This window comes from Pelophylax lessonae (assembly GCF_965119305.1).
Source record: "Pelophylax lessonae genome assembly, chromosome: 7".
NCBI classification, from domain to species: Eukaryota; Metazoa; Chordata; class Amphibia; order Anura; family Ranidae; genus Pelophylax; species Pelophylax lessonae.
Window position 1 is genome coordinate 73,577,706 of NC_138774.1, and position 24,548 is coordinate 73,602,253.

Below are 24,548 nucleotides of genomic sequence, written 5' to 3' on the forward strand. Positions count from 1 at the left end.
CCTGTAATATGTATATAGTAAGGTATATATCCTCCAGGTAGTAGTTGTACTCTCTTGTAGTATATAGTGTTCCCTGTAATATATATATAGACTATATACACATTACAGGGAACACTATATACTACAAGAGAGTATAACTACTACCTGGAGGATATACCTTACTATATACTGTACATATTACAGGGACCAATATATAGTAAGGTATATCCTCCAGGTAGTTGTACTCTCTTGTGTCGATGCAGAGAGAGTGAAAAAAAAAAAGAAAATCAAGCAGCCTGGCTGCCTTACCTTTCACAACGGCTGCACATGAAGGGAGGAGGTGGGTGGAGCCAGTCTTCTAGGCGCGGAGAGGAGAGGAGGACGAGCCGACGAGGAGGATCCTCCTCCGTTGTGCATTATGGGTCTGCTCTCAGAACGTCACTGGTTGCTAGATGCCAATTGGCTGGCCTTCCTAGCAACCAGTGTGCAGTGCAGACTCAGAGCCACCGGTGGACAACGGGGGGCCCGGCGGACAAGGGGGGGGGGCCCTAGACCACCAAGTAAACTAAGTAATCTGGCCTGTTGGGGGGACAGTAATTGCCACCATGTGTATGGGGCCCCTTGGCAAGTGGGGCCCCCGGGCAACCGCCAGGCATGCCCATTGGAAAAGACGGCCCTGGCTACAGCCGTAACTGCTTATAAAGTATTACCTGGAGTTTAGCTTCAGTTTGTTAGTGTATCAAAATCTGACACTCCCCTTACCCAAGACTGACAATGCTGCTGTCCAAGAGTGGCTCTGTTGCTCCTTCATCCAGAGTAAAGGCATTTTAATACAGGAGATGTGTTACTGGCCAGATCACCAGGTGAAAACAAAGGGGGAAAAAGCCTAAAAAATAAAACCAATGCAGCAAGCATAACTAATGATTGGTAAGCTGAGATATATGACATTTTTGGTTTTGGATTTAATACTGCTATAAAGCGGTTGTATACCCTAGAAAAAAAAAAAAACCTTCAGGACAATGGTATAATGTGCTAGTATGCATTGCTGACGTCAGCGGCTGCATGCAGGTTGAATACCTCCTAAATGGTGCACGTTTAGGAGATAATCATTTTACCTCCAGATAAGCCTTATTATAGGCTTACCTATAGGTAAAAATAACAAAGCGGAGTGTGCATCCGCTTTAAAGCTGAAGTCTAGGTATACATTTTCTTGCATAGTTACATTAATGAAGCTTGGCCCAATGTTAGTATGTATATCTCATACCTGAGGGATCTCTGTAGAAGTTGAAAATCACTGTAGTGGTCGCCGCTATTACGATCACTTCAAAATCTCCACCTTGACCAATCAGAAAATGCCTTGTATTCATTAAAAAATTACAAGGTATTCTGCGAACGGCGGCATCCCTGATCAAGCGACCACCTGTGGTTACTATACAGGACAGTGCTGGGCACTAGATCTTGAAGACAGCGGTGATCACTGTAGTAGCAGCAACTACTACCATGATTCTCCGTTTCCACAGCGGTCCCATAGGTATGGCATAGGCAAACAAGCTGAACCAATGTATCTAAACTTCAGCTTCACGTTTGTTTTCAATGTGAAGCACAGTTTTAACCTGTGCGGCGTTCTTTGTTTTAGTCGTTCTAACACAGATCGATTACTCAGTTTACCCACATCTGCCTTTCAAAAAGACCCCTTGTCAGTTGCGATTTTGTTTCACGTCTTTTAAACCACAGACAGGCTCTTCCACTAATGGATTTTTCTGTGATGTATAACCCATGACACTACATTTCTCCACTCGCTCTGTACCTTCTATATTATTCACTGCTTGTCTCTAACTGTCACTGAGCATATGCACACCTGACTGTAAATTTACATCTACCGATCATGATGTCACATTTAAATGATTCTAGGAAAACCGTGTTAGTGGCACATGCTAGAAAAGTCTTAGGCTACGTTCACATGTGGGCGCAGCGGATCAGGGCAGAATCACCGCGATTCTGCCAGTGATCCAGAAATCATTGCAAATCGCGGGACGCCTGTACGATGCCCGTGATTTGCTATGGCACCCCAAACGCTGTGCAGTGTTGCCGCGATTTCCGCCTGTCGAATCGCGGTAACATCGCGCAAACAGAATCACGGGAAGCATGACGCCCAAAAAAGGTACAAGAGCTTCTTTTTTGCGTCATGCGTCCCACGATTCTGTTTGCGCGATGTTACCACGATTCGGCAAGGGAACATCGCATAGCGTTTGGGTTGCCATTGCAAATCATGGGCATCGCACAGGCGTCCCGCGATTTGCAATGATTTCCGGATCGCGGGCAGAATCACCGCTGCACCCACATGTGAACATAGCGTTAAAGTGGAACTAAACCCTTCTATCCTTTACAGCCCAGGAAGCTGCAATCTTAGCCTCTGTTTGATCTGCAGTTGCCATGGTGCTGCACATGTGTTTAGGTATGACACCAGCCATTTGATGGCCTGACAGTTTAGTTGAGGGCACAAGCAACTGTCACTGTTATCATGCTTTGAATGTAACTATTTGGGGAAACAGTAACAGACATCTCAAGTCTGCCGCGAGTGCGGGAGTCTCCCACATTTGGGCTGCGGCTCCCTGACACCTACAAGTGCCGTGCAATATCCTGGCTGTCAGCTGCCTGAGGCCATATCCCCAAGCATTATTGTGAAGAACAGAGCCGATGCTTCCTGTATAGTCCCGGCTCCTGTCACAGGCGGAGTGATATCAAATGCACTCCACCTGTGACAGGAGCCATACAGGAAGCATCGCCTATGCTCTCTATGGCAGCCGCATGCTTCCTCCAGTGCCACTCCTGTCACACTCCGTTTGTGTCTCAGAAGAGCCAGCAGTACCCGCCAGCAGTAACCACCAGCTGTACCCATCAGCAGTACCAGCCAGCAATACCCACCAGCGGTACCAGCCAGCAGTACCCACCAGCTGTACCCACCAGCAGTATCCATCATCAGTACCAGCCAGCATTACTCACTATCGGTACCAGCCAGCTGTACCCACCAGCAGTACCCACCAGCAGTACCCACCATTGGTACCAGCCAGCAGTACCCACCAACTGTATCCGCCAGCAGTACCCACCATCGGTACCAGCCAGCAGTACCCACTATCAGTACCAGCCAGCTGTACCCACAAGCAGTACCCACCATCTGTACAAACCAGCAGTACCCACTATCGGTACCAGCCAGCAGTACCCACCATCAGTACCAGCCAGCAGTACCAGCCAGCAGTACCCACCAGCAGTACCAGCCAGCAGTACCCACCATTGGTACCAGCCAGCATTACCCACCATCAGTACCCACCATCAGTCTCAAAAGGGTTGTCACAATCTCCCCTGGTCTTATGATAGCCATTAAGGAACTCGGGTACCCAAGAAAACAAAAAGCATCTTCATAGCGTAAAACCATCACAGTTGGACTTTATTAAAAGTAGAAAACTTACATTCTCTTAGTGGTTAACAGGCAGTATAGATATAAGTTAGTGTGGTCACACGGGAATCCAAATGGTGCAATGTCATGGAGCAAACTCAATGGACCCAAGGGTTATTCTGATACACATGATTGTATTTGTCTGTATGCGACACCTCATTTCATTAGGAGTAGTTGCATATTAGTGCACATTTTGCACATTGGCATGCACTTCATAGACATTGTCATTTTGATATACATGATTGTATTTGTCTTTATGCAACACCACATTTTATTAGGAGTAGTTGCATATTAGCGCACATTTTTATGCACATTATAGATATTGTTTTTTCGACATACATGACTGTATGTGACTTTATGCAGCACTTTATTTCATTAGGAGTAGTTGTATACTAGCGCAGCACCTTTGTTTTTATTTTCCAGTTCTTTACAGCATAGTTGCGTTGTGGTGTTCGCAGCTGTTTGCACGATAGTAGCGCAGTATTCTCTATTTACTTTTATTCAATCTCACAATCTGATCATTAGAAATACGATCGTTTTCAAGAACAAAGTATCTCAGTGCTGCTGATAGATGCAAAACTGTCCATAATTCTCTGTCTTGGCTGATTGACTCAGTTTGATTGAATCTAATCTAAATCAAGTCTAAACTCATTGGAAAGGAAGTGATAGCTTTTTAATGGTTTGTAGATTAAATTGCATCAATCGTATAATAAAATCGGAGTGTGGCCATTTGTGCGGCCATTCGTGCACTCTATTTATCAATATTCAAGCAAGTTTCACACCACTTTCACTCAATTCACACAAAATTTTGTTCGAAAAACTGTGTGAATGTTGGGTGAAAATATTGATAAACAACCCCTCAGACACATCAAATGACTAAAATCTTACAGAAGAGCCATTCTGGAGTTTGCAGCATATTGGAAAATGAGGTTAAAGATGGAGTTTTCCTTTAATTATTGTGTCGCTATGAATATCACTGGGGGCCAAAATGGTGCGGACTCCCGAGTCACGCTGAGGGAGCCTGGGAGGATTTGCAACCGTGTAGAAATTTAATGGCTTCCCCAGCACACTAATGATGAATGCGTGAGGTATTAAACGCTGCTGACACAACAAAGAGAATATCTAGTGAGACAGTGAATGCTGAATTATCGCATGGAACGGTATTAGAGCCGGGGACAGTGTGGGGCCAGCAGCCCCCTACATCCCCCCACCATCCCCGCCTGCGTGGCTCTGTCATGTTCCAGCAGTGAGATAGATGTTATGTGCCCACTTGCAGTTCCACGCACTGAGGAAGCCAGGGAGCCGGGGTTTCCATCACTCAGACAGCTGCCTTAAAAGCCTATTAATATTTTATTACATGGCTTGCTTGCTCTTTATGCTCCTGTGCTCTGCCTCTGACTGACAGATTATCATGTGCTCTCCCTCCCCTAACAGGGGCAGCCCCAGGGACCTCAGAATTTCCTTTGTAAGCTCTTATTTCCACCGTAGAATAAAGCGTACTGCTTTCATTTAAGATCACCACTTCTGAGGAATGTTTATATTGCCCTTTATATGTGGTGGATGGAATATTTTAGGATTAAAAGTAGAACAATACAATCATTAAGGTTGCAGTGAGGCGATTCCAAAGGGACCAAAAAGCCCGCTTCTGTCTTCTGTGGAAGGCAATAATAGTGGATTTCCTGCGAGAAAGCTTTATTATTGTAACCTTTAACCACTTCTGGACCGGAAGATTTTCCCCGTAAATGACCAGGCCATATTTTGCGATTCGGCACTGCGTTATTTTAACAAGAAATTGCGCGGTCGTGCGACGCTGTACCCAAATACAATTGATGTCCTTTTTTCCCACAGATGGAGCTTTCTTTTGGTGGTATTTGATCACCTCAGCCGTTCTTAGATTTTGCGCTATAAACAAAAAAAGAGCAACGCCATATTTTTTACTTTCTGCTATAAAACATTTCCAATAAAAAAAAGTTTAAAAAAGTTTAGGTCAATTTGTATACTTCTACATATTTTTGGTTAAAAAAATCACAAAAAGCGTATTTGAATTAGTTTGCGCAAAAGTTATAGCGTTTACAAACTACAGGATATATTTTTTGAATTTTTATTTGTTTCTGTGTTTTTATTAGTAATGGCGGTGATCAGCATTTTTTAGCAGGACTGTGACATTGCGGAGGGACAGATCGGGCCCCTAACTGACATTTTTGACACTTTTTTGGGACCAGTGACATTAATACAGTAATCAGTGCCAAATAATATGCACTGTTACTGTATAAATGACACTGGCAGGGAAGGGGTTAACGCTGGGGGTGATCAAAGGGGTTAATGTGTACCTAAATGTGCTGACTAACTGTGTGGGGGAAAGGTTCTGTGACAGACACAGAGAGATTGAAGTTTTAGCTTAGCTGAAACTCCTGATCTCTCCCTGCCTGTCTGACAGAAGACCCGCCTGCTTTGTTTACATAAGCAGGCGGTCTTCTGTCAGTTTAGCTGACAATCGCGGGAGGCCGGCAGCAATCGCCGCAGCTCCTCCCGCGGCCCACCTCCCACTGTGTCTAAACACAGCGGGAACGCAGCTCTGGCGGTGGTCGCGCGCCGCTGAGACCTCGTGCATGAAATCACGTATTTCTACATGATTTTGCGCAGCTGAGCTCCCCTGCCGCAGTAATACTACAGTGAGCGGTCGGCAAGAGGTTAATGACCAGGCCATATTTTGCGATTCGGCCCTGCGTTACTTTAACGGACAATTGCGTGGTCGTGCAATGCTGTACCCAAATAAAATTGATGTCCTTTTTTTCCCCACAAATAGAGCTTTCTTTTGGTGGTATTTGATCACCTCTGCGATTTTTATTTTTGCACTATAAACAAAAAAATTCAGAAAAAAAAACAATATTTTTCACTTTCTGCTATATAACATTCTCAAAAAAATGTAAAAATCAAAATTTTTAACATATTTTTGGTAGAAAAAATTGCAATAAGCGTATTTTGATTGGTTTGAGCAAAAGTTATTGCGTCTACTAACTATGGGAAAGATTTATGTCATTTTATTGGGTTTTTTTTTTTGTACCAGTAATGACGGCGATCAGCGATTTTTAGTGGGACTGCGACATTGCGGCGGACAGATCGGACCCCTAACTGACATTTTTGACACTTTTGGGGGGACCAGTGACATTACTACAGTAATCACTGCTAAATATATTCACTTTTACTGTAATAATGACACTGGCAGGGAAGGGGTTAACACTGTGGGCATTCAAGGGGTTAAATGTGAGCCTAGGGGAGTGATTCTAACTGTATGGGGTTGGGCTTTTGAAATGACCATAGAGACCTGTGATCCTATATAGAAGGATCACAGGAGCTCTGTGATCATTCCAGAGAGAAGAACAGTCAGCTGTGTTTACAATGTCAGCATTGATCCTGTGTATATGATGAGTAAGGCTGCAATAGCCGAAACATGTCAGCATTGATCCTGTGTATATGAAGAGTAAGGCTGCAATAGCCGAAACATGTCAGCATGGATCCTGTGTATATGATGAGTAAGGCTGCAATAGCGAAACATGTCAGCATTGTTCCTGTGTATATGATGACTAAGGCTGCAATAGCCGAAACATGTCAGCATCGATCCTGTGTATATGATGAGTAAGGCTGCAATAGGCGAAACATGTCAGCATCGATCCTGTGTATATGATGAGTAAGGCTGCAATAGGCGAAACATGTCAGAATGGATCCTGTGTATATGAAGAGTAAGGCTGCAATAGCTGAAACATGTCAGCATTGATCCTGTGTATATAAAGAGTAACGCTGCAATAGCCGAAACATGTCAGCATGGATCCTGTGTATATGATAAGTAAGGCTGCAATAGCCGAAACACGTCAGCATTGTTCCTGTGTATATGATGAGTAAGGCTGCAATAGCCGAAACATGTCAGCATTGTTCCTGTGTATATGATGAGTAAGGCTGCAATAGCCGAAACATGTCAGCATCGATCCTGTGTATATAAAGAGTAAGGCTTCAATAGACGAAACATGTTAGCATGGATCCTGTGTGTATGATGAGTAAGGCTGCAATAACTGAAACATGTCAGCATCGATCCTGTGTATATGATGAGTAAGGCTGCAATAGCCGAAACATGTCAGCATTCATCCTGTGTATATAAAGAGTAAGGCTTCAATAGCCGAAACATGTTAGCATGGATCCTGTGTGTATGATGAGTAAGGCTGCAATAACCGAAACATGTCAGCATTGATCCTGTGTATATGATGAGTAAGGCTGCAATAGCCGAAACATGTCAGCATTGATCCTGTGTATATGGTGTAGCCAAATAAAGGACAATAACAAGGAGTTATCGAGTTGCAGGCTTAAATTATGCTTTGGATGTTCAAACAGGGGAGTGGGGATCCCCCAGCCTGAGCACCAAATCTCAGCAAGTTTCTTTCTATCATGCAGTTGAGATTTGGGTATCTTCTGCGTGTACTAGAATAAATGTACACCTAAAAACGCTTGATGCATCTAAACGCAGAATTTAGGTGCGTTTAAGTGGGTTTAAAAACATCAAGAGCTCAAAAGCTCCTCTCAAAAATGCACTTATGTGTGTGAATGAGGCCTTAAGGGTTCAGAAAAAATTAAAGGTGAGCTATCACCCTACACCCTCCCCACCCCATGTTTCCCACTTTACTTACCTCCGTGGGTAAACCGTGCCCACACAGCCGGTATAGTGATCAGGGTAATTGAAAGTCCCACTCTTTTTCCCCTTCTTTCTGTAGGGCTTCTGGGATGGATCAGATCAGTTCCCATAAGTCAAAGTGAAATTAATTGCCATGCCAAACTTTTAAATTCTACGTTTGATTTCAGGATGCACACATGCATTATACTAAGTATGACTTTTTCCAGATGACATTCACAGAGAAGATTTTTCCACCTTTCTCCTTCCATCCTTTTTGTCTCTACAGTCTAAAACAGTTGCTGATTAGACCCTACTAAAGGCAAAGCTTACCTTTTTGAAAAAAATAAAAATAATTGCACATATTTTTGCAGGACAAAGTGTACATCTATTATTTTTTTCGGAGTAGCCTGCAGAGAATTGCAACATTGATCAGTAGATTGTGAGTGCAATGTCAAGCTTCTGCAGGTGCTGCCTCCAGTTTTTCTGCTAATAGCTCTGTATGGGCAGACAGTTGCAAAGCTGGAGGAAGTGTCAATGAATTTGAGTCATGAGACTAAAATTGAATTATTTGGCCTCAGCACCAAACGATATGTCTGGTGGAAATCCAATACATCTCCCTATCCAAATAACACCATTCCTACAGTAAAGCATGGAGGCGGTAATATCCTGTTATGGGGGTGTTTCTCTGCAGCAGGGACTGGAGCACTTGTCAGGACAGAAGAAAAAAGAATGGGGCAAAATACCATCAAAATCTTAAAGAAAATCTGCAACCTTCTGCCAGAAAGTTGTCAATGGGAAGGTTTGCCTTCCAACATGACAATGACCCAAAGCACACAGCAAAATTGACCACACAGTGGTGAAAGGTGAATGTCCTTGCATGGCCTAGTCGAAGCCCAGACTTAAACCCCATTGAAAATCTGTGGAATTACTTGAAGACTGCAGTCCACAAACGGTCACCATCAAATTTACTTGAACTTGAGCCGTTCTGCAAAGAAGAGTGGGCAAATATTGCAAAGTCTAGATGTGCAAAGTTAGTAGAGACATATTCAAACATACCAAGGCAGTAATTAAATCAAAAGGTGGCTAGACAAAATACTGACAACTCAGTTATTCTGTTTTTTTTTTTGTTTTTTTTTTACATGTTTGTGTTATATCTTTCACTTGGATGTTATAATTTGCACTGAGTAAATACAGCTGGATAAAACAAAAATTGTGCCTGTCTTCATTTTAGGCTGCAAAGCAACAAAATGGGATTATTTTAAAAAGGAGGGTGATTCTTTTCTATACCCACTGTATATACTCAGATGTGAACATTGCAGTTTAATGTATAGCTTTCTCCAGTGTTTCTGTAAGCCAGAGCAGAAGAGGGACAGACGTCACATAACATATGTATGAATGCGATCTCAATCACACTGTGTACTAAATATAGAGTCTGTGGCTCTGTGCTCCTGACTAAGAAAAGTGGAGCTGCCACTGTTACATGATGAACAAAACACTCTCACTGAGAATATCATTACCCGGCATTATGGCTGTGTACAGATAGAAAATGGGTGTAGAAAGAACCCTGGATCCAACCAGGCATGGCTTCTATCATCAGATATTTTGGCTAGCCTCATAAATATTTTAATTGTTATTTATGAATAAAATTTTGGACCCTAAAGGTAGGACGCAAATTAAAATATTTCCAAAATATAACTGGCTCTCTAATGGTTCAGGAAACCTGTACTGAGATAAATATGAAGGCTGCCTTTGCTGATCTTCTGAAATTGTTAGGGAACTCGGAACCTTGGTAGTCACTGATCTATAAGAAGGACCTGGATGCTGAGGTCAGGGGAAAATCAGAACTCCTGATCTGCATACTTGTTCTGGGTCAGAGTCTCAAAGTGTTGAAGCTTTTAGAGCTATAAGAGCCAGGCAACTAGCACTTTTGAAAGGAGAGTTCAGTAATGGCAGCCTCCACATTTTCTCTTTGCAGCTTTCCTTAAAACAATAGTTAGATCACATTAGATAGGGAAAGGGAATCAGGAGAGGGGCAACAGAGGAGGAAAGGGGTTTCATAGGAAGGCAGAAGGGAAAGTGAGTATACTTTGGAGAGAGTGTAGAGTATCAGCTGGTTATACACTGTACGATTTCTCTCACTCCCTGGGCTGAGTGAGAGAGATCTACTAATTTCCCCATCCATGCTAACCAACATGGATGGATGAATCTCCACTTGTAGCTATGCCACCACCCATGGTTGTCAGAATACCCACTAGAATATCTCAGCAATGGCTGCATCTGATTGGATGCGGTTACTGTTCAAGTGACAAATTTCCACCTGGCTCCATTCATTTTCAGATCAAAGAATATTAGGTGGGATGGTGCCGACAAGGCCACCCACAACTTAAATTCTGAACAGTTCATCAGGAATCGGACAAAATTCGCTCTGTTTATGGCGAGTTTTACATAGGGAGGGGAGGATGGGTGCAATGGATGGGGGGAATTGGATTAAGAATTTCATCAGAACATGTGCAATGGAGAGAAGGGTTACCACAGCCTAAAAAGTGTTGCTGATGTTTGAAGGACCCATACAAGATTGTAGTTTCACAATCAGGCTGTTTTTATTGTTATCTAGTTACCTGCAGACAATGCCGGCTTCTCAGGGAAATTGCTCTCAGGTATTGGCTAACAGCCCCAAAGTATGCACCTTACAAAAAAAAAGGTCTTCAATGGCAGCACACATAATTCAGTCCTGACAAGTTCCCTTGAATCATGTCTTGGCCTTCATGGCTATCCCCAACCACCCTAATCCATCAACACCTTCCTCTCCTTTTAAAGTCTTGTTAGTTCCCCATGTCTTTGGTAACATAGTCAGAAGTAATTTCCTAAAACAAAAATCTGATTGTTTTTTTTTTTTTTTTTGAGTTTCCTCATTCTCATCATTCTATGCGCTGCCTATTTAAAGAGTCGGGTAATGTTCCAGCTGTCACTCTGTGCCTCTCTGCAATGGGCTTAACCCAATGGACAGATTAAGCTTTGGCTTCTTATTTCTTTCTACCATGTTAATTGCTCCCTTTGTGCTTAGTATAAGAATAGAATACTAACACTGTTTTCATTCTTTTCTCACAGAAAACAATTATATGAATTGCTTGCTTGGGAAGCCTGAAGTGACTGTCTGTTGTTTGGTCCAAAGACCAATCTGTAAAGAAACATTGAGGCATGAACACAGAAGATGTAGAAGCTGAGGTAACTTCACAGATCAAACAACACCCAAGCTTTGCTTCATGGACAATGGCTTTTCCCAGAATTTCTTGGAGGCAAAAGTAGGATAGATCAGCAATGGAGTGTCTGCATGAGTTACAGCACCCCCTACTGGACAGGTCTGTGGGGTCAGGCATGCTGACCCCTCTCCTCTCCAAAGAGAGCGGAGGAGGAGGATTCATTTGGAAATGTCTACCACATCGTTCCCAGCAGGGAGCAGAACTCACCCAACAATTCCTGGACCCGGGAAGCCTGCGTAGGACTGTAGATCCTGGAAGCGGGAGTTTTGCAGATGTGGCTTTTTGGAGATCAACTGATCCCCGAATCTGGCGGGGAAAAGACTATTCCGAGACCACCTTTGTGGACCCTCAGCGAAGCCCTGATATGTGTAAGAAGTTACTGTTTACCCCAGAGAAGGACATTCATACTGTGTCATGTGACGTGAAGGAGGACGACGTGCTGGACCTTGAAGTAAGTGATTTTAAAGGTATACATTTGTAGGACACAGCACCCTGCATCTAAACCAATTGAGTCTACCTACTCAACAGCTCAACATTTTTCCTCTATGTGCCACTGGCTGCTCAGTTAACTAAATACCAGTAACCGTTGAAACCCTTTTTTCTGTATGGTCCATGTTGTAATCCTGTGAAACAGTCTCCTGATTGTACCCCTATGTTGTTACCCTGGTAGAGACTTTAGGTAGCCATGCTGTTACCCATCGCACATGAATGATCCATTGTTGTCATTATAGAAAAAAAAAAAACAGTCCAGAGCAATGATGTTCAGATGATGCTACTGTACCTGTAGGCAGGTAGCTTAAAGAGTCTGGAGAAGATCATTGGCAGATGTAATGAAGAATGAAAAATAGGTGAAAATAGAGATGTAGACTTTCCCGAGTATTATTAGCTGGTCTCTTATTTTATGGCTGCTTGGATTACCTGTTGAACAATAAAAAGAGATGAGATCCTTATTTACAAAAAAATGACAGTTATTTTCAGTCACAGCTCCCCACTGTTCCATATTTGGAGAGATGGTCCTGATTTTGGAACCAAAATCCTCTGTCCCTCTTTCTTCCTCAGAGGTCTGATGTAAAGACCTGTATAAATAATGTATTCTTTAAAAGTTTTATACTTCACTAAATCTTTCTGGGACTCAGAGTTATCCTATCCACTCTGTGCTTTAGTCCCTCCCTACTAGTCTCTAAAATAACAAGAGTGGTAAGTAAACTCTAGTGCAATAAAAAGGTTCACTTTCTAATATACGGAGGGGTAACCACTACATACATACAGTAGCACAGACCTAGCTAATTGCCACGGTGCATGTGAAATAATAACAAAGACAGAGCCGAGATATTCTGTCTGTCACAAAGATTTAGATAGGGATGGGCTTGATGTTCGAGTCGAACATAAGTTTGACTGGAACATCTGCTGTTCGTGTGTTTGCCGGACACACAAACAAATGGGGCGCTCGGCGGGAAGTTCGCCCGCCCGCCGATGAGCACCCCATAATGCACTGCGCTGGTGCAGTGAATAAATTACTGATGATTGGCCTAAGCATGCAACTGACCTGTATGCTTTGGCCAGTCACAGCACAATGTCCTGTCAGAGCCATGATTAGCCAAAAGCAGGGTACCTTTAGCCAATCATGGCTCAGGGGCTAAGTCCACGCCCCACACTATATAAGGCTGCTGCTTACATGGCAGCCGTGTATAGTGTGTGATAATAGAGGTTAGGCAGGTAATTAGTGAATAGTGAGTTGAGTTAGTTTAGTGCAGTCAGTGAAGTGTTCAGTTTATACCCCACTTTTATAATGTATAGATATGTTGTAGTCCTGGGTCCCCTCTCAGTGCTCCCCAAGTTTTGTGTCCCTGTCAATTATAGTTTGTGAGCAGTACCATGCCAAGCTTACTAAGAATTCCTATAGACGCCAATGTTAAAGACGGGGAGCAGTGCCATGCCAAGCAGACCAATATTTCCCATAGATGCCATTGAGCGCTGAAAGCTAAAAATTGGTCTAGACAGGAAGAGGGGGAAAGTGCCCGGTATTTAAGTGGTTAAGGGGAACCGTATGACAGAATTAAAAAACCTCTTGGGTCTGGTATAGATTTTAAGGGGAACTCCAACACCAAAATTAAAAAAAAAAAAGCATGGGATTCCCCCCCCCCCCCAAATCTATACCAGGCCCTTTGGGTCTGGCACAGATTTTAAGGGAAACTCCACGCCAAAATTGAAATTAAAAAAATGGCGTGGGGTCCCTCCCAAAATCCATACCAGATCCTTATATGAGCATACAGCCTGGAAAGCCAGAATAGGGGGGGGGACTAGTGAGCGCCCCCCTCCTGAACCATACCAGGCCGCATACCGTCAACATGGGGAGGGTGCTTTGGGGTGCCCCCCAAAGCACCTTGTTCCCATGTTGATGGGGACAAGGGCCTCTTTCCGACAACCCTGGACTGTTGTTGTGGGGGTCTGCAGGTGGGGGGCTTATCGGAATCTGGAAGCCCCTTTAACAAGGGGGTCCCCAGATCCCCCCCCATGAGAATGGGTATCGGGTACATCGTACCCCTACCTGTTCACCAAAAAAGTGTACAAAAAAATAAACACAAAAGGCAGTTTTTGACATGTCCTTTATTCAAAAAAAAAATAGTGTCCCCAGATGTAAATCTCCACGATGCTTGCCGCACCCGAAAAATAGAAAAAAATTTAAAGACGCTTCCGCTTCTTCAGAGGCGCACCCGACGAATGACGTTCTTGAGCTTTGACAGCTCTTTTGAAGATACTGAAGTCCTTCAATCTGGGGTTTCTGACCCAGCTAGCAGGGACAGGATTAGATGTACATGAGTACAGCCACTTACAATTGCAGACAGTAGAAGGCAGAAGATCCGTACAATAGCAATAAAAACATATCTTCTAACTTGCTCATTTGCTTTATTTGAGTGTTATAGTATGTCAGGTGTGCTTGTGATTTCTACAGATACAAGATGGTTGGCCATTTAGTCCAAAAAAAGGAAGCTTTATACAAGCAATTCTCATTCCTCTTGCTGAATTCTACAAAAGAGAATACGATGAAGCTAGGCATCCTGTCTGAGGCTCAAATGTATGACTTTGAAAGGACACCTGTGCTTTGTCGATGTAAAGCAAAGCAACAGGTTCACTTTAAAGGCAGCACCATGAAAAGCCCATACTCACCATCCTTTAGCTTCCCCTCCCACCCAAACACACACACACACACACACACACACTTATAACCAATTCAGCCATCAGTAGCAAAAGGAAATACTTGATACTAGAGATCGTCCGATTATCAGCAAAGCCGATATATGGAGTGCCGATATGCACTTTCCCTGATATATCGGAATCGGCCACCAAGGTGCCCAATATTGCCGATATTTCGGAAAGTGCTTGTACCGGAGTGATGCCTGCAGCTAGAGGCATCACCCCAGTACCGGCGTCCATGGCCGATGGTCGGCTGTCTTGTAATGACAACCGATGCGGCTGAGAAGTCATTACAAGGAGTGGGAGGGGACGTCCCCCCCCTCCCGCCGCCTTCTGCGGCTCGCTCGGGTCTCCCATTCCACCGTGAGACCTGGGGCAACCAGCCTGCACAGCCGCCGAAGACCCGATCAAAGCCGCATTCGGCTCTGATTGGGTCTCCATGCAAAAACCCAGAAGTGATGTCATGAGTGACATCACTTCCGGGTACTGTCTGGCGCCAGATTAAAAAAAATGACAGCATTCAAGTACCTGTCAAATAAAAAAAACAAAAAAAAATGTTTTTTAAATGTACGAAAATATCAGCGCATATCGGCTGATACCGATATACATTGGCCAAAATATCGGTATCAGTAACTAAAAAACTATATTGGTCGATCACTACTTGATACTACCACTTATGTGAATTGGATGCAGGTTTCCCCACATCCAATTTGCAAGACAGAAGAGTGTGACTGGCTCTCAATGGAGCTGGTTCATACACCTCAGGGGCGGCCCCGATCCTCACTGGAAAAGGGTCCTGTGCGTTTTTGGCTCAGTTTCAGGTCCGAATTCAGGCAAAATTGTATCCCAGTGTAACGATGTGTTATTTACAGTAAACCTGGATCTTTGATGTGGCTTACTAGCCGTCTACATCCTCCCATTTTATGTCCAACTTTATCTCACTCGCTAGCTGTCTGGGACAGGGCAAGGCACTGTAAATCTTTGTCTTCCCTGCATACCCCATTAGTACCTGTTTTTTGTAATCCTGAGATGAAACCAGGGCTGGTACCTGCACCATTTCAATGTTGGCTCGAAAAAGGACTCCTACAGATAAGGGACTATATTGATGGTGACCAACCATACTCCCTACAATATTTTAAGGATAAATTGCAGATGCCCCCACCAAAACATTTTGGTATAATTATATTTTTTATAAGATCTAAACTTAACTTGTTAAACAGGCCTCTTACACTCACAACCTTTGAATCATCCTGCCAGGTTTTTTGAAGGGACAAGTATCTACAGTATATGCTTCCCTCACTAATTCGAATACCAAGCATCCTTAACCCTTGATCCAGTGGGAACGGGACTTAAATCTTTCTTTAAATTATCCAACTGGCAAGACTTTGCTTATGCTCTGTCTAATATTTCTATTATTTCATCATTAATATAATGTAATCCTAAAATACTAATGCAGTGGTATTTGGTGCCTTCCTGGATCGCAAAAATGCATCCAACTGTATCGCCTACCTGTTTCCGGAGGTGGGGACAAATAGGGACCATGCATCATATGTGGTGGCAATGCCCTATAGTGCCCAGGCTTTGAATTTGGATGTTCAATTTCATTAATGCGGTGACGGGAGTCAATGTTAGTAGATCCCCAGAGTCGGCCTTCTTTCAAAAGGCCCCTGATGGGGTCCCCAAGAAATCTGTTAAATTAATGTTCTTGGTGGCAAGGATTACTAATGCAAAATATTGGAAGCAGTTGGTGGTTCCCCTTGATTATGTGAAGAACAAGTTTAACTGGATTATGGTCAATGACAGACTCACCTGTATTCTTGATATTAATACTAAGAAGTTTGATAAAACATAGGACCTGTGGATCCAATATCTGTTGGTACCTTGGCAAGCTCCTAGCTACCATCTTTTTCTTTTCGTGGTTTATAATTTTTCTTTTCTTTCTGTGCTTTGTGTTTCATACTTGATTTATTTTTACTTCAGGTTGACCTAAGGGCCTCAGGTGGCCCTGACTGTGTTTATACTCTCCCCTATATCGCCCACCCTTTGTCCCCTCCCACCCTTCCTCTCACCCTGTGTGAATTATAACTTTAATACATTTCTGTAATAAACCTGATGCTTAGGTTTGCTGTGTTCTTGGCCCCTTGTGGACCAGATATATACCTTCTGCCTCCTTTGTCAATGAAAAAAACAGTAGATTGGCTGGCGCTCAGGATGATTACTAGAGATCAGTTGATAAGGATGAAAATAAGAATAAATGTGTAGAATAAGATTAATATTGGAAATGAAAATGAAAATAAAAATAAAAATAATAATAAATATAAATAATAAAAATAAGAATGAAAATAAAAATTAATAAAAATAAAAATAAAGAAAATAAAAAAAATGTATTTTTATTTTCATTTTTATTTCATTTTAATTTTTATTAATTTTTATTTTCATTCTTATTTTTATTGTTATTATTTATATTTATTATTATTTTTATTTTCATTTTCATTTCCAATATTAATCTTATTCTACACATTTATTCTTATTTTCATCCTTATCTTTATTTCATCTCCAGGAGTATTTCCTCCTTTTTATACTTCATATTGTTCTATCACTTCATCATATTGTTAAACTGTGAGTTTTTAATTATCTTTTATAATCCTTTGTAATCATATTATTGTATTAGGACTATAAGATATTTGGGTTTATAAGTGTGTCTTTTTATCGCACATGCACTTCGTGATGCCCCTTGTTATAACCTAATTTACTCCACTGCCTAGTGTAAAGTGGCGGTGATTGCCAAGGCACTCCCCATTCTTTCTGACGATATAAAACAGTCTCCTGTCCACTATCGGCATCCACACTTGAAAAAAGAGTGCGCATGCTCGCTGTGAGCTTGGTGCATGCTCTGAAATGCGTTGTGTTCTTCCCATTGACTTTGGTGACGTCACGCGGCGTTCCAGCCCGACACGTGGAAGTACCGGATCCCGGATGACAACGGCCAGTGTTCCGTGAGAATTACCTACCCCGTGAGAAAAACCTACCCTCGTCACTTCCGGCCAGGAACAGCTGAGCAGTGCAGCAGTGCGCATGCTCACAGCCCCGGATACGTAATGGAGCAGCTGAGGAGCTGACTAGTGCGCATGCGTACTAGTATGAAATGATCACGGTGTCCGTGAAAAAAACCTACCCACGCGGCGGTTACATTAAAACAGCTGTGCTGCAATATGAGTCATCTCCGCTCCTGTCCCTGTCACTTCCCTGTTCTTGGCTAGTAAATATAAAAGCGCCTCTAGGCTCCGTGATTTATCTTTTCATACACCCGCCGCCGCTTTCATATTTACTAGCCAGATCAGGGAAGTGAGAGGGACAGGAGCGGAGATGACTCGTATTGCAGCACAGCTGTTTTAATGTAACCGCTGCGTTACACACACTGCCGTGCAACCGGAAGTGACGAGGGTAGGTTTTTCTCACGGGTAGGTAACCGGAAGTGACGAGGGTAGGTTTTTCTCACGGGTAGGTAATTCTCACGGAACACTGGCTCAGTTTGTCTTCCCGCTGTATCCTTCAGCTTCCACCCACATTCCATCTTCGGATACTGGATTCCACTACCATCTGCCGCCATCACCGTTTGAGCCTTACATAACTGTACCCATGTGAGTTGTTATATCGTATGTGTAATCGTGGATTAAAGCATACTGCACTTAGAGGCGCTCCGTGTTTCTTTTTTCTCATCCTTTGTCAATGATGATAACCGTTTTTCTATGTCAGAGTCCTTATCTATGGACATTTCCATGCTATGGTTCATTTCTCTGATGATTTTCTGCATTGTTATTGTTAGCTGTATTGAAGACCTCAAACTGCAAATGTCGACCTGAGAAACCTTTACTGTTTCATTTGCTGCATTTTTTACAATTGTGCTAATTTTAATAAAAATATTGAAATACAGTAAACCTGTGTTCTTTTACAAGGTTGAGGTATGTTCACATATTTTTCAGAACAGCTTGAAAATGCAAGGAGTGCCCTAATATGTAATTAGTAGCTTCAGGTCCACAAGACCACCCAGTTGTGCCCTATTACTGGATCATCATTATGAAGAGCATTAAACCAATGGGGAGGTGTGAGAGGAGGCAGAGCCAAGTACAATTATGCTGCTTGCATATTAGAGTGCCCAGGCTTTGGTGATCCTGGAAATACATTGGAAGGTATGTGAACACAGACATAGGAATCTGTAAATGTATGCTGTTGACATGTGTCCACTAATCATGTCTTTATGGCCAAGCTGGAATAGAAAACGGTCTTCCTGTAACCCGTTGACAAAAAGTTGGCAGCACACACATGTTTACAATGTCTTTGAAATATGTAGCATTTACAGTACCCTTAACTTTTAACAACTGGTCTCAATAATTTAAAGAGGTGACCTTATAATGTACCATTCCTTCTCAGCCCTGCTGCTTCTGGAAGCAAGAGGGAACGCCTGGTACTTTTGGGTATGGGGACCCAATCTCATAGTTACATAGTTACATAGTTACATAGTTACATAGTAGGTGAGGTTGAATAAAGACAATAGTCCATCCAGTTCAACCTGTGTAGGCATGTGTGGCTGTAATCATCTCCCATACCCCTGAATGTTCTGATCCTTGAGATGTAAGTCTAAGAGTCTTTTGAAAGCCACCATACTACCCGCAGAAACCACCTCTTGTGGTAGAGAATTCCACAATCTTGTTGCCCTAACAGTAAAGAACCCCCCGCGTTGCACAAACAAATGAATCTCCTCCTCTCATGTCTTAGCTTTGGTGCTTGGCCCAGTGCTGTCACATGGGCACAGCCAGAGAGCTTTCATGCCCATTCAAGCTTTAAGTGGCAACTAAGAGCTTTCACAGGACTTCCTCTCTTCTATCCTGATGGTCAAATAGAGTGGTAGTGGAGTGCAGGGTAGAAGGTTAGGTTATACAGCTGGTTGACCGATTGCTAAAGTTAACTTTCAGCATTGCTTTGTGTAGTCAAAGCACAGTTTTTTTTTCCAATCCAATATGTTGACTACAGATAGGTGTTGTACACAGTTTTTCGTATTTTGAAGTTCCATACCTGTGAAAGTGCAGGTAGATATTTATCATAGGCAACTATACTACTCAGATGTCAGTTATTTACTTTGCATTGGGTTTTATACATGAATACATTTATTCTGAAGACCACAATCTGTTCTTGTTCCTTAAACTCTCACTGGTTTTATGTAGCTCTTTTGTTCGTACTGTTGATATGCAAAGATGGATTCCCTATTTTAAGCGCCAATTGTAATCCTCTTTTTTAAAAACTACAAAAACTTTATGGAAAAAAAAAAAAAAGTTTCACTTTAAGTACAGGGCTTGTGGTGGTTTGCGTTTTCCTATTTTAATGTAAGAATATGGATACTAGAACAAGTTTTTGAACTAAGTGGAGGTATATACCAGACATGAATGCAACTATTTGGATGGTATTTCTAGGGCATTTACGCCTAATGCTGCCAAGAGTGTTTAGTGCACATTCTTGCCAAGCTCTCCTTGGCACCCGCTATTCTAGATCTGTGTTAAGCCTTATGGCTCAATGCACAGGGACATTTAGCAAAGTACTAGTTTTGCTTTGCACTTCATTACACTAACATGAACCTGGACTGCTGCACACAGTCCATTCACACCACAGAATCGTTAACCCACAAGTGCCATTTTATTCATGTGTTTTACTATATAAAATGAGGGAGAAAGTTTAGGATAGGGATGATGTAGAAAAATTCCAAAAATAACATTATATAATATTGAGTTTGCCATACTGTACTTATTTAATGGGCCTGTTTTATGCACTTAAAGTAGCACTATGAGCAAAACTTTTTTTTCTTTTTCATTTTGGATAGAATAAGGGAGGGTATAACCCTCAGATTTTTTTATTTTTGCCATTTGTTTTCCATTGCCGAGATTTTTTTTCACTTCCTGTCCCATAGCCAGAAGTGAGAGGAAATCCCGGCATATCAGGGGAATCCCTTGGGGGTCAGAACTAGTGTCCCTATTGGAAAATTTCCCCTCTATTACTTTCCTAGGGAAAACCCAAAATTTAGGATTTTCTTTACTTTGACTTTGGTAAACAGGACAAATAGAGAGGGTGAATCTCCTTAATGGGGGCACAGACAGCAATAAAAACTGACAAAGGGTCTAATCCCTCTCCACTCTATCCAAAACCATAAAAATGCCTTTAGTTATACGTATATACTAAAAACACAAAAATGACAAAAATTATATATTTAAAAACTTTAAAATCCCTAAAATATTTTAAAATGTGTTTAAAAAAAAAACAGCTGAGCCCCAATGCATAGACAAAACAACCCTGAAAGCAATAAATGGGATTTCTACTTTAAAGCAGAGTTCCACCCAAAAGTGGAACTTCTGCTTTAAGGTCTTCATCCGACTCCTGTTTGTGAAACCAAGCTTTTGGGTTAGAAGGAGGGGACTATGTACCTGATTTTGACAGGTACCTGCTCCCCCTTCCGTTCCTGTCACCTTAGGCGGTCAGAAGCAGAAGTTCTCCTTCCTGAAGTCTTCTGGGACACATGGCAGGTCCTAAAAGACTTCGGGACCAGTCAGAGTGCGCAGCCCCGCTCGCGCATGCAAGCTGTAACAGCCGGATGCCCATAGTAGAGATGCCGGTGTTCTGCCGAAAACTCCAACTCGCCAACATCTCCAACCATGTCACTTCCGGCGACTCTACAGCAGGAATAATTGGAGATTTTGACGAGTTGCATTTTTTTACAGACCACCTGCAGCCAATACACTCCGGTGCATGACCAGTTGCCTCTTTTCACAGAACACTGGGTAAAGAGTAAAAAAGTTGTCGTCGCCTTTGACCCGGCCATGTTGTTGGTTAGAAGCGGCTGTTGCAAACAATGTCCATGCAATATAGCATGTACCGGAGGATAAAGGCTGCAGGTGGTCTGTGAAAACAGCAACTCGTCAAAATATCAAATTAATGCTGCTGTAGATTCTCCGGAAGTGACGCGGTTGGAGATTTTGGCAAGTTGGAGTTTTCGGCAGAACACCGGCGCCACCGAGGGAGGTCACAGGGAAAACACGGCTGGGGTGAGTGCACCACTGAACTGTGGGACAGGTGAGTGACTGTTTATTAAAAACTTTTTGTAGCTGCTGAGTTTTAACCACTTGCCGACTGCCCCACGCAGATATACTGCAGCAGGGTGGCTCGGCTGCGCATATTCACGTAGATCTACATGATTATGTGCACGCGGTCGTGCTGCCGGAGCCGCGCTCCCCCTGTGCTTAGACACACCGGGAGCCAGACCGCAGGAGGAGAGGGTGTAATCGCCGCTGGCCTCCCGAGATCTTCTGGGAAAACTGGCAGAAGAGCCGCCTGCCTATGTAAACAAAGCAGGCATTTACATTTAACCCCTTGATCACCCCCAGTAATTAACCCCTCCCCTGCCAGCGCCATTTATACAGTAACAGTGCATATTATTTAGCACTGATTACTGTATTAATATCACTGGTCCCCAAAATTCTGCTTTTTGTCAGTGTAGGAAGAGGTTGGCTGTGTGCGCCAGGGACAGATAGTCAGTGACACAAATCGCTCTGTTAAGATCCACAAAAGTCCTTTTAAGGGCTGGTATTTGGTATAGGTCTACAGTCTTTTTTGTCAGTGTAGGGAGAGGTCTGCTGTGTGCAACAGGGACAGATAGTCAGTGACACAAATCGCTCTGTTAAGGTTCACAAAAGTCATTTTAAGGACTGGTATTTGTTATAGGTGTGCAGTGCACTATATAGAGGTGTAATCCACTTATAATATACTTTGTAATATAGAAAGCATATTATAGTGGATTTGTATTGTGCACTGTGCAGCATTGTGACTGGTGTGTTGAGCGTTTCTGCAGCAATACTACAAACAGTGATAAAAGCACTTTTAAAGTATTATAACTGGTGTGATAGACCAGTGGCCTCCCCCAATACCACATATTGAAGTGGGGTGTTATCTGAGTATACTTGTATAAGTGTATTTGTGTCCTGCAACAATATTGCCTCTTTTGCTGCGTTAACTCTGCTACACACAGTGCCAAACTCACTGGCCAATTTTTTGTACAACTGGTGTCATAGACCAGTGGCCCCCCAATACCACATATTAAAGTGGGGTGTTATCTGAGTATATTTGAATAAGTGTATTTGTGTCCTGCAACAATATTGCCTCTTTTGCTGCGTTAACTCTGCTACACACAGTGCCAAACTCACTGGCCAATTTTTTGTATAACTGGTGTGATAGACCAGTGGCCCCCCAATACCACATATTGAAGTGGGGTGTTATCTGAGTATACTTGAATAAGTGTATTTGTGTCCTGCAACAATATTGCCTCTTTAGCTGCATTAACTCTGCTACACACAGTGCCAAACTCACTGGCCAATTTTTTGTACAACTGGTGTAATAGACCAGTGGCCCCCAATACCACATATTGAAGTGGGGTGTTATTTAACAGTATACTTTTCTAAGAGTGTATTTTAGTCCTGCAAAAATGTGGCCTCTTTTGCTGCGTTAACTGTGCTACACACAGTGACAACAGTTACTGGCCAATTATTTGTAGAACTGGTGTGATAAACGTGTGGCCCCCCAATACCACATATTGAAGTGGGGTGTTATCTGTGTATACTTTTATAAGTGTATTTGTGTCCTGCAACAATATTGCCTCTTTTGCTGCGTTTACTCTGCTACACACAGTGCCAAACTCACTGGCCAATTTTTTGTACAACTGGTGTGATAAACCAGTGTCCCCCCCAATACCACATATTGAAGTGGGGTGTTATCTGAGTATACTTTTATAAGTGTACTTGTGTCCTGCAACAATATTGCCTCTTTTGCTGCGTTTACTCCTCTACACACAGTGCCAAACTCACTGGCCAATTTTTTCTACAACTGGTGTGATAAACCAGTGGCCCCCCAATACCACATATTGAAGTGGGGTGTTATCTGAGTATACTTTTATAAGTGTACTTGTGTCCTGCAACAATATTGCCTCTTTTGCTGCGTTTACTCTGCTACACACAGTGCCAAACTCACTGGCCAATTTTGTGTACAACTGGTGTCATAGACCAGTGGCCCCCCAATACCACATATTGAAGTGGGGTGTTATCTGAGTATACTTTTATAAGTGTAATTGTGTCCTGCAACAATATTGCCTCTTTTTCTGCTTTTACTCTGCTATACACAGTTCCAAACGTACTGGCCAATTTTTTGTAGAACTGGTGTGATAAACCAGTGGCCCCCCCAATACCACATATTGAAGTGGGGTGGTATTTAACAGTATACTTTTCTAAGAGTGTATTTTAGTCCTGCAAAAATTTGGACTCTTTTGCTGCGTTAACTGTGCTACACACAGTGAAAACAGTTACTGGCCAATCATTTGTAGAACTGGTGTGATAAACCTGTGGCCCCCCCCCCCAATACCACAGATTGAAGCGGGGTGTTGTATACCTTGTTCCACATATACTGCGCTTCTCTAGAGACTTTTGTAACAGGGTAATTTAAAAAATGACAGGCAGAGGAAGAGGCAGGCCCTTACGCAGGAGTGGTGGGGGTAGGGCAGGTTAGGTAGGTGTAGTAGTGTGAAGTTTCAGAAGGTGCGTTCGATTACCTCAAAGGACGCACCAGACTTGGTTGAGTGGCTCACTCAGCCTTCCTCTTCTGCACCCTCCTCATCCTCTCTATGTGCACCCTCTTCACTCTCTGCTGTGTGCACCCCCAAAGACACCACCAACACCACCACCACCACCATATACCCTACCATATAGACATTGTTGGCATCAGATCAGGAAGAGGAGGTAGCAACAGCCGCCACTCAGCAGTCTGATGACAGTACCAAGATCAGCCCAAGGAGCTTAGTCCCCGCTGTTGCTGCTTACTCCGAGATCTCGAATGTTAGTGGTGGGGAATGTGACGTGGATGATGACGTGTCTATGGACGTAACGTGGGTGGCCACAAGAGAGGAAGAGGAGGG

The 24,548-nt window shown here is 42.9% G+C and overlaps 1 protein-coding gene across 2 annotated transcripts in view; it reads left to right on the forward strand.

The window, feature by feature from the left end:
- The window catches only part of TMEM91 (transmembrane protein 91), a 117,210-nt gene that overhangs the window by 38,359 nt on the left and 54,303 nt on the right, over positions 1–24,548 (forward strand). For both annotated transcript variants that reach the window (XM_082263383.1, XM_082263382.1), the window contains exon 2: positions 11,202–11,804. In XM_082263383.1, coding sequence (XP_082119509.1) covers positions 11,412–11,804 — 393 coding nt within the window. In that variant the 5' untranslated portion in view covers positions 11,202–11,411. The remainder of the gene's footprint in view (positions 1–11,201; positions 11,805–24,548) is intronic.